Source organism: Mixophyes fleayi, chromosome 8 (genome assembly GCF_038048845.1).
Source record: "Mixophyes fleayi isolate aMixFle1 chromosome 8, aMixFle1.hap1, whole genome shotgun sequence".
Classification (NCBI taxonomy): Eukaryota; Metazoa; Chordata; class Amphibia; order Anura; family Limnodynastidae; genus Mixophyes; species Mixophyes fleayi.
Window position 1 is genome coordinate 74,716,216 of NC_134409.1, and position 14,969 is coordinate 74,731,184.

General features: G+C 39.8%; 1 protein-coding gene across 2 annotated transcripts in view; it reads left to right on the forward strand.

The window, feature by feature from the left end:
- Positions 1 to 11,535, forward strand: part of SCYL3 (SCY1 like pseudokinase 3) — a 65,722-nt gene extending 54,187 nt beyond the window's left edge. The window contains exons 10-12 of one of the 2 annotated variants that reach the window (XM_075182740.1): positions 6,466 to 6,639; positions 8,092 to 8,726; positions 10,776 to 11,535. In XM_075182740.1, the coding sequence (XP_075038841.1) occupies positions 6,466 to 6,639; positions 8,092 to 8,726; positions 10,776 to 10,841 (875 nt within the window). In that variant the 3' untranslated portion in view covers positions 10,842 to 11,535. The remainder of the gene's footprint in view (positions 1 to 6,465; positions 6,640 to 8,091; positions 8,727 to 10,775) is intronic. The other variant, XM_075182741.1, reaches the window with a different exon arrangement.
- The last annotated feature ends 3,434 nt before the right edge of the window (positions 11,536 to 14,969 follow it).

The window sequence follows — 14,969 nt, forward strand, 5'->3', positions numbered from 1 at the left end:
TTGGTAGGCTTTGAGGAAGAGGTGAGTTTTGAGTGCACGTTTGAAGGAGCACAGAGTAGGAGAGAGACGGATGGAACGAGGGAGGTCGTTCCAGAGAAGGGGGGCTGCACGAGAAAAATCTTGGATTCTGGAATGGGAAGAGGTGATAAGGGTGGAGGAGAGGCGGCGGTCGTTGGCCGAGCGCAGGGAGCGGGCAGGAGTGTGAATGGAGAGGAGGTTAGAGATATAAGGGGCAGTAGAGTTGGAGAGAGGCTTGTAAGTGGTGGTGAGGAATTTGAAAAGGATTCTGTAGGGGAAGGGGAGCCAGTGTAAGGCAAGGCAGAGAGGGGAGGCAGAGGAGGAGCGGCATGAGGAAGATGAGTCTTGCGGGCGCATTGAGTATAGGGCGGAGGTGGGAGAGACGGGAGTGGGGGAGGCCAGTGAGGAGGAGGTTACAATAATCAAGGCGGGAGATGATGAGTGCGTGGATGATAGTTTTGGTGGCATCCTGAGAGAGAGAAAAGGACGGATGCGGGCGATGTTGCGTAGTTGGAAGCGACAGGCTTGGGCAAGGGAATGAATGTGGGGGGCAAAAGAGAGAGAGGAGTCAAGGGTGACACCCAGACAGCGAAGTTGGGTGACAGAGGAGATGGTGGTGTTATTGACGACAATAGAGAGGTCGTGGTGGGATGGGAGTCTGGGCGGAGGAAAGACAATGAGTTCAGTTTTAGAGATATTGATTTTGAGAAAGCACTCGGACATCCAGGCGGAGAGGCAGTCGGATACCCGAGCGAGGAGGGTGGAGGAAAGATCAGGAGAGAAGATATAGAGTTGAATGTCGTCAGCATAAACGTGATACTGAAGACCGAAGGAGGAGATGAGAGCACCAAGGGAGGAAGTGTGGAGCGAAAAGAGTAGAGGGCCAAGAACAGAGCCCATATTTTCTATATGTGCCTCCCACTTTTTAAGGGACCAAAAGTAATGGGACAAATTAAACAATCCTGCATCAAACGTTCACTTTTTAATACTTTGTTGCAAATCCTTTGCAGTCAATTACAGCCTGAAGTTTGGAACGCATAGACGTCACCATACGCTGGGTTTCATCCCTGGTGATGCTCTGCCAGGCCTCTACTGCAAATGTCTTCAGTTCCTGCTTGTTCTTGGGGCATTTTCCCTTCAGTTTTGTCTTTATCAAGTGAAATGTATGCTAAATCAGATTCAGGTCAGGTGATTGACTTGGCCATTTGATAACATTCCACTTGTTAGCCTTAAAAAAACTCTTTGGTTGCTTTTGCAGTATGCTTCTGGCCATTGTCCATCTGCACTGTGTAGCGCCGTCCAATGAGTTCTGAAGCATTTGACTGAATATGAGCAGATAATATTGCCTGAAACATTTCAGAATTCATCCTGCTGCTTTTTTCAGCAGTCACATCATCAATAAATACAAGGGAGCCAGTTCCATTGGCAGCCATACATGCCCACGCCATGACACTACCACCACCATGCTTCACTGATGAGGTGGTATGTTTTGGATCATGAGCAGTTCTTTTCCTTCTCCATACTCTTCTCTTCCCATCACTCTGGTACAAGTTGATCTTTGTCTCATCTGTCTATAGGATGTTGTTCCAGAACTGTAATGGCTTTTTTAGATGTTGTTTGCCAAACTCTAATCTGGTATTCCTGTTTTTGTGGCTCACCAATGGTTACTTCTTGTGGTGAACCCTCTATATTCTCTCTTGTGAAGTCTTCTCTTGATTGTTGACTTTGACACATATACACCTACCTCCTGGAGAGTGTACTTGATTTGGCCAACTGTTATGAAGGGGTTTATCTTCTCCAGGGAAAAAATTCTTCTGTCATCCACCACAGTTGTTTTCCGTGGTCTTCCAGGTCTTTTGGTGTTGCTGAGCTCTCTGGAACATTCTTAAAAAGAAAGAACGCACCAAACAGTTGATTTGGCCACACCTAATGTTTTTGCTATTTCTCTGATGGGTTTGTTTTGATTTTTCAGCCTAATGATGGCTTGCTTCACTGATAGTGACAGCTCTTTGGATCTCATATTGAGAGTCGACAGCAACATATTCCAAATGCAAATGTCACACCTAGAATCAACTCCAGACCTTTTACCTGCTTAATTGCTGATTAAATAACGAGGGAATAGCCCACACATGTCCATGAAATAGCTTTTGAGTCGATTGTCCCATTACTTTTGGTCCCTTAAAAAGTGGGAGGCACATATAGAAACCATTCAAATCCATTCTGGTGGTGTATAGAGCCCAAAATATGAGAATTGTGTAGTTGTCCCAATATTTATGGACTTGACTATATATCTGTATGTATCTCCATTGCTTGACCACCCACTAAGTATTCATGCCCTGCTGTGTTACCTGTTCACACAGTAGGATGTATATACAAGTCATTGCCCACCTGGTCATATTTGCACCACAGTTAATAGAAATCGGGCTGCAAAAGAACTATCAAAAAGTGCACATTATGCTTACCAATGGTACCTTTTCCTTAAAAAAAACTCCATTAATAAATTCCCTTTCCAGTTTAATTAGAGGCAGGTTAAAATAAAAATCCACATACACCGTGGATGGTATATAAGGTATTTTTTTCCTCTTCTTTTATGCCTTCCCAGGCTTTCTTCTGAAAAATATATTTAAAATCCTATTACAAACATGGGTGGGAAAATGAGCTGTCATTGAGTCTTTTGAGAAAACGAATAATCAGTAATCACAATTCACACTTTTCCAGTTCAATCCTCCATGGCAGCCATAATTGGGATGTACCAAAGCAATACAGTAGAGGGGGCCTCATAAGAAGATCGAAACTAGTCTGTTATGTTGCAAATTAAATTATTTTGTGGATGAACTGAGAGCATGTCTCAAACTGAGAATCCAAGGTATATAACATATTCAGATGATAATTTCTAGCGAAGTATGAATAGATGACCATCCAGCTGCTTTGCACAGTTCCATTGCAGAAGCCTGAGCTTTATTTGCCTAAGATGTTGTCACTGCTCATGTTGAGTGGGATCTCTGGCATCTTATTCTTATTACTTTTTTTTTTTACTTTTTTTTATGTAATAGCTTCTCTGATCCATGTGGAAAATGGCTTGTTTAGAAGAATATTGTTCTGTGTGTCTAAATGCTTCTGTCCTGGACAGTTACATGGAAATCGCTCTCACCAAGTCCAGTGAATGTAGTTTTATTTTATTCTCACCCTTTGGCTGTGGACAGAAAGATGGCAGTACAACCTTCTGATTAATGTGGAACATAGACACTCCCTTAGTTTGAAATTCTGGATTGGCTCCAAGCACCGCTTTATCCACATATAAAAGGCCTCCTTGCATCACAGTGCCTGCAATTCTCCAACTCTGCGAGCAGTTGTAATTGCTACCAGTAAAATCGCCTTCAGTCCATCGTAATTAAACTTCTTGCTGCTGTTCAAAAGGGTGAGACATTCAAGTGTTTAGAACTAAATTAATGTCCAATACCTCTCCAAGCTTCTCGAGAGAATTGCTTACACTCGCCTCACATCCTTTCTTACAGCAAAAAACCCACTGGATTCTCTTCAGAGACTGCGCTGACCAAGGTAGTCAATGATCTGATTACAGCAAAAACTAAAGACCATTACTCTCTTCTAATTCTCCTGGATCTCTCTGCTACATTTGACACTTGACCACTCTCTCCTCCTACAAACGCTACAATCCTTAGGTCTTGAAGGCACTATCCTATCCTGGTTCTCATCCTACCTATCTAATCGCTATTTCAGTGTTAATTTCTCTGGATCCACCTCTGCTTTGCTTACTTTATCAGTTGGACTACCACAAGGCTCAGTCCTGGGTCCTCTGCTATTCTCTATCTACACCACGTCTCTTTGAAAACTAATAAGCTCCTTTGGCTTTCAGTATTATCTCTGTGGATGATACACAAATCTATCTATCCTCTCTTGATCTCTCACCATCTGTGTTGTCTCGTGTTACTGACTGTCTTTCTGCCTTTTCATCTTGGGTGTCTTCTCTCCAACTCAAACTCAATATTTCAAAAACTGAATAAATAATATTCCCACCCAAAACCAGAAGCTTCCTGCCTGATCTTTCAATTTCTGTTGATAACATGACCATAAATCCCACCCCGCAAGCTCGTTGCATAGGTGTAAATCTTGACTCACAACTATCCTTTGTTCCCCACATCGACTCTATATCTAAATCATGTTACATGCATCTAAAGAACATTTCCAGAATATGCACATATCTCACACAAGACTGCAAAAACCTTAATTCATGCACTCATCTCCCGCATCGACTATTGCAAGTCCCTCCTTACTGGTCTTCCCAAAATCAGACTTGAACCCCTACAATCTATTTTGCACACAGCGACTAGAATGATTTTCCTTGCAAACCGTTCTTCCTCTGCTGAGCCATTCTGTCAGTCTCTACATTGGTTGCCTGTTTTTCAACGAATCCAATATAAAATTCTTCTACTAACCACCTACACGGCCATCAACAAAATTGCATACATACATCTCCTCACTTGTCTCAAAATATCTCCCAACTCGACACCTCTGTTCTGCACAAGATCTGTGTCTCTTTTCCACTGCCATCACATCCTCCCATTCCCGGTTACAGGACTTTTTTCGGGTTGCACCCACTTTGTGGCTTTCCTTCCCTCGCACAATCAGACTTTCCTCTAGTCTTCAAACCTTATAGCGTTCTCTGAAAACATTGGTGTGTGACTGATCACACAGCCCACTCAATACTTTTTACCTTTACATTCTAGCTGGACCAATGTGTAATATGATGTAGCATGTGCCCTTGTGTTTCAAACTCCTGTAGATTGTAAGCTTGCAAGCAGGCCCTCTTACTTCTCTGTCTGTATGCACAACCCAATATTTTATTGATGTTTGTTTTGTTCCCAATTGTAAAGCACAGCTGAATTTGCTGGCGCTATATAAATAAAAGTTGATGAAAGAATATCTAAAGATTTGAAGGCTGTGGGAAAGTCTGATTTGAGTGTGGTAGGGAATTGTGTGTATACGTATGTATGGAGATAGTTATAGAATATATATATATATATGTGTGTATGTGTGTGTATATATATATATATATGTATGTATGTATGTATGTATGAAGTGTCTCTCCCCATAATGTAAGTACTTTTGCCACTGAAGCCATAGCTACACCATATTTCAAAGTGGTTCCAGGTAAAATATGAAGTTTCTCAAAACAACTGTCGATCTTCCATCTCTAACCCCCATCGTGCATCCACTTTTGCGACCATGCTCCACATCTGAGCTTCTGCATTCTGAATGGATAAATGTTTTTTTTTCCCTATTAACCTGCTCCACCTGAGATATGTAGAAATCCCAACTTTTTTTTTGTTTGTTTGTTTTTTTTTGTCTTCAAAAGGTATTTTGTGATGGAAGGCTATTCCTGATCCATACCATAGATTTGTAAATATACTTAAGCAAAATTTCTACAATAGTCCAAACTAGGCATATTGGGTGACTTCCACTATCCACCATGGCAGGAATTATCCAAATCAACTTGTCTTCCAAACCTTTGATTGCCTGAGACCTTAATCTCTTTAACCTCTGAATGGCACATGCATCTCCTTTTAGACCGAAAAGATTAGTTGTACTGCTCGGGGGTCTGAGTTTTACTCCTGCAAAATACTTAATTCATTAAAGGTTTATTACAGGTTCCACAAACTTTACGCATACTACTGTCCAACTGTTGCACAGACTACAAGAGTTCTGAAGAGACCTGACATTGCGAACGAACAATAATATACACACATAATGCAGCATCCCTTAACACCACAACTTAGAACTTTACCTAGTGTGGGTGCCCCTTGGCTATTGCGGTCTGACTTAGGCTCCTTTACGCTGCCAGGTTCAGATGACTTGTTCAGGAGCCAGGTAAAGCTTTTCCCAGAAGAGGGGAACACTTGGAGCAGTTCTGAGCCTCCTACTAGCCGGGTCTGCAGAGATTTTGGTATGGGGCTAGGTGATGTATGTGTTTTTACTATAATATGGATTACGTTTCTCTTATTATCAAATACATAACACATTTTAATTGAGAAACCATCCAGTAGGTTTCTGATAAGAACCCTGTGGTAAGTCTTGCTTACTTGATCAAATAAGGGACGTCTTGTGTCTTTGTATAACATGAACATTTTGATATTTGTACCATGTTTACTTTTTTAAATAGAATAATTTTGTTGGGGCAAAATATTATTTGAGTGAAGTCTTCTCTCACAGAAGGAAGCAGACGTTATATTGTATGTGTTCCATTGTTTGGCAGATCTGTATAATAACGAAAAGATGAAATAGCCTTGTAAATTCCTCTATTGCCATACTATAGTTAATCCAACCTTTTGCATACTGTGTGAGGTAGTATATCCTATCAATAGCAGAAACATCACTGTTTCATAATTTTAAAATTGTACTGTATGTGACAAAAACATGTATTCCCAACAGATTCTCCAGTACACTCTGCCTATAGCCATCTAAACCAAGAAACAGAGAGCAGCTTGTCAACAGTACTAGTTAAGAGCAACTATCCAAAAGAGAACCAACATTGTTTTGTTAACAAAGAATTGCATATAGAAGAGACTCTAAAGGAGTTAAGAAGGGATGATATTTCCAATCAAAGTAAGTCTTGCCCTTTATATTTCATATCTGATCTCTAAGGGCTAGGAACAAAGCAAATAAAGGGTTCATATCTGTACCTGGTCAACCGCATTGCGATGCAAGTGGTACAGATCTATTACCACCCACCACATGACTTTGAAAGTGTTCCACACTAGAATGCGTGTTGGAATATAACAAACATAGGTAGTGTATCTGAAACTGCTCATATTAACAACTGTTATGTTATGATGAACATGCTTTGTTAGCAAGTAATATGTATGTGTTTATTTTGTTGCCGTTTTATATCCATGTTCTAAATTGAAGTCTACGGTTTGTTATGTACTGTGGTTGTAATTGTAAGCATTAGGTTTGACATTCTTGTATTTATGGTAAATATTTTTGAGCAAATTTAAATGTACAATTAATTGCTGGATACTTGTTACATCCACAAATTTATATATTTTATAGGAACTTGTCAGAAAGCAATCTATTTTTAAACTTTGTTTCACGAGGGAAGGGTGGGAGAGTGTTCTCTCCAGAAATGGTTGCAGGCTGGCTAGCATTAAGAAGCAGCCACGTGGGGGCAGTTGTAATACTTTGCAATAATAATGAAAAATGTTAGAGGTTATTTCCCACACCTGCCAAGACTGGTGGTCAGTGGTCTAACACACTCTGCTGGCTGTAGTGCTCACATAGTGCCCATTATAATAGGAGAAACAATGGTTTATTCTATTATAATAGGACTGGGTGGAGATACCCTTTTTAATGTTTTAAACATTTATATTGGAATTACTCCAGGGGGTAAATTTTTCAAGCTGCAGGTTTGAAAAAGAGAAGATGTTGCCTATAGCACCCAATCAGATTCTAGCTGTCATGTTGTAGAAAGTACTAAATAAATAACTAGAATCTGGTTGCTATGGGCAACATCTCCACTTTTTTTCTAAACCCGCAGCTTGATAAATTTACTCCCAGGTCTTTTGCATGTTGAGGACCTGCTAGGTGTCTGTCTAACTTGTAGCTTGGTGGCAGGCACTCAATATCCAAACATATACAGTTTTACTGGTGCTCTTAACTATCAGAGTGGAGCTAGATTTTATCTCTCACAGGATGTATAAAAGATATACTCAAATGTTTTCTGGAGAATATATATAGAAATATAATATGTAAAAAAACAGCTTTCCTCTCCTTGCCCTAAAATGCACCCCTTTATAACAGTAGAACCACAAATAAGCAGTTATAGTGGTATAAAAATGTGAAGTCTCTTCAAAATGTTGCTCGTTCTAAATCAGAAGTGAAAGTAGGCTTGTCAAGCGCATGAGAAACCTCATTATTATTTATAAAGTTAGTTGCCAATTTAAATGTGGTAAAGACAAAAAAGTATTTTTCTAATTAACTTTTTGACTTGCAACCATCTGGTGCTCTCCAGTTGCAATTAACTCTTTTCTTTCTTTTGTTTCTCTCTAATTATTTCAGAGTATCATTTGTCACACTCTATGAATGGTGTTTCCGGAATCCAAAAGTCACTCATAACGAACCATGAGCATTTACACAAATTGCCAGAAGATTGGCCAGATTGGAATGAATCGGAGGGTTTCACAAGTGAGAAGACTATTAACCTACTGCAAAAGACAACAATAATCAATGACAACCCAGAATCTGAGCAATGGGTTGATTTCAAATCATCCAAGGATAGTTTTGAAACTGTGGCCAATCTTGCTTCTAGCAAGACAGAAGTAAATGCAGATGACACAGAATTTACAGTTCCTAGTTTGAGCAATAGTTCAATCAGTTGGAATTCCGTCAAACAGAATAAAGAATTGAATAAGCCAGTATTATTTTTGTCAAAACACATACAAGAGAGAGCCCCAGAAAAGAAGTCAGAGTCTGAGTACAGTTTGGGAGAAGAATTCACAATAAAGGTCAAGAATAAAAGCAGAGATGTAGAACTGGACTGGTTTGCTGACATGACACCAGAAATTAAACTTTCTTCTGCTTTTTCTTCTCTTGGATGCCATGAACAGCCTGGAAATACAATGGAGACTAATCCAGATCCAGCTAGTAAACAAACTACATTTTCATCCAAGTTTGCTGCTAGTGAAATTGCAGAGGTAAAAATAGTATGTTATTTTTAAATATATATTTGCATTATCTGATTTAGATACCAGGCCAGGTATTCAGAATTTGACAGTTTGAGAAAATCAGGTCAGTCTAGTTTCTGCTAATAACCTGTGCTCATAGATTATATCCTGATATTCTGGCTAATGTTTGGAGCTGTTGGCAGTCCAAATTTGCTGAAGTAGTTTTATCTACTAATTTAGATTATAAAAGCTTTATTGTTATTTTACTGTTACATCTGTTTTTAGTCATACCCTCTTTGCGTGCTGTTAATTCATTATGTAGTCAAAAAATGTAAGTATATGTGTTAGCCTGGGTTTATGAAGAACTTGTCATACCTAACACTTCGTCGTCAAATTATTTTCTATAATATATTTCATCATCACATACCTACGTAATCTCTTCAAATTTGCTAGCAAAGGAACTCCAACTCGCTGGTCTAGAATTTCCTGGTTTGGTTTTTGTTTAATTTCTAGATTGGTACCAAATCTGCTTTCCAACAATCTTGTGGTATTGACTCTGTAATGAGGCAGTGTATAAATATCACAAAAGTGGATTCATAATTACCAAACTTTTTTTCCTTTAACACACATGGGTAGATGCCATCTGGACCAGGTGTGTTAATGTGATAATATTGCTTAGATGTAACTTCACCTCCTCCTGTGTTAGACAAGTAATATTTTAATAGTGAGCATATGCTATCGCTACACATCCTTTTTTTTTTCCTGGTATTTTTCCCTCGAGTACAGACAAAATATTATTTCTTTAACCAAGTTGGTTGCCTTTGATTACTACAAATTTATTTGCATTACGGTATATATTTGCAAAAGTATTAATTTTAAATATTTATGGCAATTTTCCATTTTGTCTTTGTGCTATCATTTAACATAACACTTTCCCAGTTTTTAAGCTACAGTGCTTATTTGAAACATTGCCCTTCTAAAAATCATCATTGTTATAGCTCCCGAACAACAAAAGTTTTTTGGGGTTTTTTTGTGTGTGAAATGTTAACATAACGGTTCCTTAATTGTTGCATCCTCACCTGTACATTAGATCTAAAATCTGTACTATTAGATAGTATAATGTACAGCAACTCTCCTACTCCAGTTGGTTCTTTGTATTTGACAGAACCATTTGTTGCATTATCTTCATTTATAACCTGCTAGTAAAAATGACCCATGAGGAGGACCGCGTTTGTCTGTGCTGCCTTTTCAATCTGTAGTAACAATTTATTTTCAGTACAGCTCAAAGCACACTTTTATTAGTATTTACCCATAATTTTACATTGTTATAATGTCTACACATAGGGCCTCATGTAGAGTTGAATGCAGGTTATTATATCTACACAAACCTCACTTTCTTCGCCCTTTCCTATCTTTGCATTCCTTCATAAACATGCTATATAAACTTGCTTACTAACATTGCCTTCAGACATCCATGTCTCGGTAACACCTGCTATATCATAATTGTCTTCCAACATCATTAATTCTAATTCATCTTCTTTGTTTGGAAGATTTGTGCCATTTGTTACAATACACATTTAATATTACACGACTCCTTGTTGCCTCTTCTAAACACTACACGCCTTCCCCATTTCCTTTGATTAATCCCTGTTCTTTGCTTACACTATTTTGCACAATGTTTCTATTTTTCCTGCTTCTTAACCCCAGGTGCCTAGTTTAAATCTCCTTCTATCTTCTCTCCCAACACAGCTGCAGACTCTCCAAAAACCCAAAGACATCCTTCCTACAAAAATTTCTCTGTCATTTCTTAGTCTATAAACCCCCGCTGTCTTTCACGTGTAGCATATGGCACAGGTATTATTTCTGAAAATACTACCTTGAAGATCCATGATTTAAGTTTACAACCTAACTCCCTAAAACAGATTTTGAGGGCCGTCTTGGTCATTTGAACCGATATACGCTGTAAGTACTGGGTCCTCAGCAGTGCCTGCTGAAACCAAAGCACCCAGACAACAGCAAAATGTTCAACATTCACAGTTGTTTATTTTAAAATGAAGCTAATTTCTTATTTTTTTCCAGACAGAAGCAGAAGGTTGGAGTGAAGAGAACGATTTCAGTTGGGAAGAAGATGCCAATGCCTGGTGATGATTTCATCTAAGGGCCATCAGTCCATGCTATTTATTTTAAAGATAAGCCACCTTGCTAACACCATGGCCAGATGCTTTGCTGACTGTTCAACAAACTTGACATATGCAAAAGGCAGAGTGCTAACTAGTGACAGTGATACTACTGAAATGTTTTGATGTGTTTTATTTTTTTTTTCTGGTTAAACTTACACTTTAAAGGTTTCTAGAAGACTAAATATGTTTTAAGTAAGGAAATATATAATTTTATTGAAAGTAAATTCCTAACTTGATGAATGTCTTGTGCTGACTATCACGCAAACAGATAACTACATACCAGTTTATAATGTAATGATTCCATTTTTTTTTCTCTATGTAAAGAAATTGGGCAAATCGGTTATTCTGGAAATAGAAAATGTTTTATTCCTTATAAACGATCTCAGCAGGTTTTGGTGATTATTAAAATGTTAAAATTAGCCAAAATGACATGGCTGTTCATTGCCTACGCAGAAGTATATAAGTGAAGTTCACAAACTTTTATTTGTTGCTGCTCCCAAATTGATCAGCTGATTTGCACTCTTTCCTAGCGTTCTTATTCTGTAGCTATATTTTACCATATCGGGCTTGTTGGGCAGCCATTGTTCTTCTGTCAACTACGATATACATTGTATCTGTTTAAACACACCAGAAATCAATTAAAGAATAATTTATACATATTTGAGGTAATTGGGGAGAAATGTGTTCTTTTGCGCATTCAAAGTGCTGAAATGACTCCAAAAATTGAATATTATTATCATTTATTTGTTAGGCGTCACAAGGTATCCGCAGCGCCGCACACAGTACGAACAGTAGATTATACAGGGTGAAACCATACAGAACAATGAACAAAAAGTACCAATACTTCAGAAACTCCGGCTAGTCATATGCAGTAAAAACTGAGAGGAAGAACAGGTATGGAGACAGGAGGGGAGGGGGCCCTGCTCATACGAGCTTACATTCTAAGGGAGGGTAAATAGACCAGACACAAGAGGAGCCAGTTGAGGCAAGAGGAGAGAAGGGAGGACGAGCAAACGGAGGAGATGGGGGTTAAGTAGATGGTTGGTAGGCTTTGAGGAAGAGGTGAGTTTTGAGTGCACGTTTGAAGGAGCACAGAGTAGGAGAGAGACGGATGGAACGAGGGAGGTCGTTCCAGAGAAGGGGGGCTGCACGGGAAAAGTCTTGGATTCTGAAGTGGGAAGAGGTGATAAGGGTGGAGGAGAGGCGGCGGTCGTTGGCCGAGCGCAGGGAGTGGGCAGGAGTGTGAATGGAGAGGAGGTTAGAGATATAAGGGGCAGTAGAGTTGGAGAGAGGCTTGTAAGTGGTGGTGAGGAATTTGAAAAGGATTCTGTAGGGGAAGGGGAGCCAGTGTAAGGCAAGGCAGAGAGGGGAGGCAGAGGAGGAGCGGCGTGAGAGGAAGATGAGTCTTGTGGCCGCATTGAGTATAGAGCGGAGGGGGGAGAGACAGTAGTGGGGGAGGCCAGTGAGGAGGAGGTTACAATAATCAAGGCGGGAGATGATGAGTGCGTGGATGATAGTTTTGGTGGCATCCTGAGAGAGAAAAGGACGGATGCGGGCGATGTTGCGTAGTTGGAAGCGACAGGCTTGGGCAAGGGAATGAATGTGGGGGGCAAAAGAGAGAGAGGAGTCGAGGGTGACACCCAAGCAGCGAAGTTGGGTGACAGAGGAGATGGTGGTGTTATTGACGACAATAGAGAGGTCATCATGGGATGGGAGTCTGAGCGGAGGAAAGACAATGAGTTCAGTTTTAGAGATATTGATTTTGAGAAAGCGCTCGGACATCCAGGCGGAGAGGCAGTCGGATACCCGAGCGAGGAGGGTGGAGGAAAGATCAGGAGAGTAGATATAGAGTTGAATGTTGTCAGCATAAAGGTGATACTGAAGACCGAAGGAGGAGATGAGAGCACCAAGGGAGGAAGTGTGGAGCGAAAAGAGTAGAGGGCCAAGAACAGAGCCCTGCGGGACTCCTACGGGGAGAGGGTAGGGGGAGGAGGAAGAACAAGACGTGGATTAGCGAGGTATGAGGCGAACCAGGCATGGACAGTACCAGAGAGGCCGAGAGAGAGAAGAGTTTGCAGCAGGAGGGGGTGGTCCACGGTGTCAAAGGCTGCAGAGAGGTCAAGGAGGATGAGTACGGAGAAGTGACCCTTGGATTTGGCTGATAGGACATCATTAGTAACCTTGGCCAGGGCAGTTTCGAATAGGTAAAACGGTTTCATTTAATAAACCAATTATACATTAAAAATACTTGTGTCTTAAGTGTGCATGTGATAAACACTATTTTCCTTTTTGCTTCTTTTAGTGATAGTGATTTTCTGGGGTTATACACAGAAATATTACTATAGATTTGGAAAGGAAAATGAAATAGTGATTGCTAAATAAGTAATAGGCAAATGAGACTTCTGACGGGGTTCATTTACATGGCTGCCCTCTATGCCAATATTTCCTACCATGCTTAGAAATATTCACTTGCAGATAGCCTATTTTGCCCGTGAATAAAGGATATTCCAGTCAGCATGTAAAAATCATCTCTATAGTGCTTTAGGTCATTTGTAATTCTCATTTTGTTGGCTGAAAATACTGAAAAATACAAAATTCAGAATCTCAAACTGGTGTTTACATTTTTAGGCATATGGAACTGTAAGATTTCTGTAAATGTCTTTGACTGTTCCTGTAACCATGCAGTTCTCACTATCAAGTGTGGACCTATAGAGCATGCAGCCACTACGGTCCCGTTAGTGAGGGGGGCACAGCAGACATAGTCCTGTCACCTCCAAAGCAGCAACATTCATGCATGAAAAGAATGCAGAGGCTGAAGTCCCTCCTGCAATAGGCATTTTAGTACATGTAATGGCAGCACCAAGACTCGTACTAGCAAAGAGTAGTCATGATCTGAGCCTTTTCTTGCCACTGGAGGTGGTATATGGAATGTTAGCTATTTAATTATTTTTTTTTTATTTGAAAAATCATCACATTCATCAGCAACTTTTCTCTTAATCCATAAATGTAGAGCTGATGTGTTTTTTGGGGGGTTTTTTGAGATTGACAAATAGTGTTTGGATTTGGAGCATGCATTCTTGCACTTCTCAAAACTTTCTTCTCAAATGACATTTTTTTACTAGTAGAGATCCAAAAATTACTATTACTGTAATTGTATAGTAATAGTACTGGGTTGTTCCTGATCTGTGTAGTTCTACATGATCGACAGGCGTTGTAAAGCTACTTGAAGTTGGAGCTACTTGTAGCTGATACCACACCAGGTGAACGTCCAGTGAGATAGGGAAAGGAGGGACGGTTACCTTGCAATTCTTCATATACTGCTTCACAATATCATTCAAATGTATACAATTTTTAAGAGAAACTGAAGTTGGCTCAAGTCGCACATGACACTTCCCCAACAGCTTGCTCACAGGGAGTTGTTTGCATGTGAGAAGATTTGTTGGAAGGAAAGACATTATATGGGACTTAAACCTAGTATCAAGTATGGTTGCCAAATTGTAGTGATCCAATTTCTACAAGACATGCATACTTAGCAGAATCACTTACTTTCATCTCCTTCAGCTTCTATAGCTGCTTTTCCAGTAGTTTGATTAGGGACATGACTCTGGCTGGCAGTGTCTGAACTCGCAGCATTTGCTACAATTTCAAATGGTTTAAGTAGCTTGCATAAAACTGAAAGGATTCTCCAGTGTGCTGGAGTAACGTAAAATGGTTCCCTGTCTCATGGCTTGATGTGTAGGGTGATCTATTTTTGCTGTCTGTCTAGTTGCTGAAGCATATAAAATGTGGAATTCCACCTTGTTACTACCTCTTGCTTTAGTTGGTGGTATGCCAGATAATAATCTTTTTCCAGCTGCTGCAATGTTCTACATGCAGTTGCTGAATGCCGAAAATGGCCAGAATTTTTGTCACAAACAGCACCTCATGCCTCTTTTTTTTTTTTTTAAAAAAAATAAATTGTAATAAGAACCAACAAGTTATATTAGCTCTGTTATCGGCGATGAGGAATCCTGAGTCTTAGGAATGTTTATAGCAAAATGACTCGCCCTCCTGCTGAGTTTTTCAAACAGATTGACACCGACAGTTTCATAGG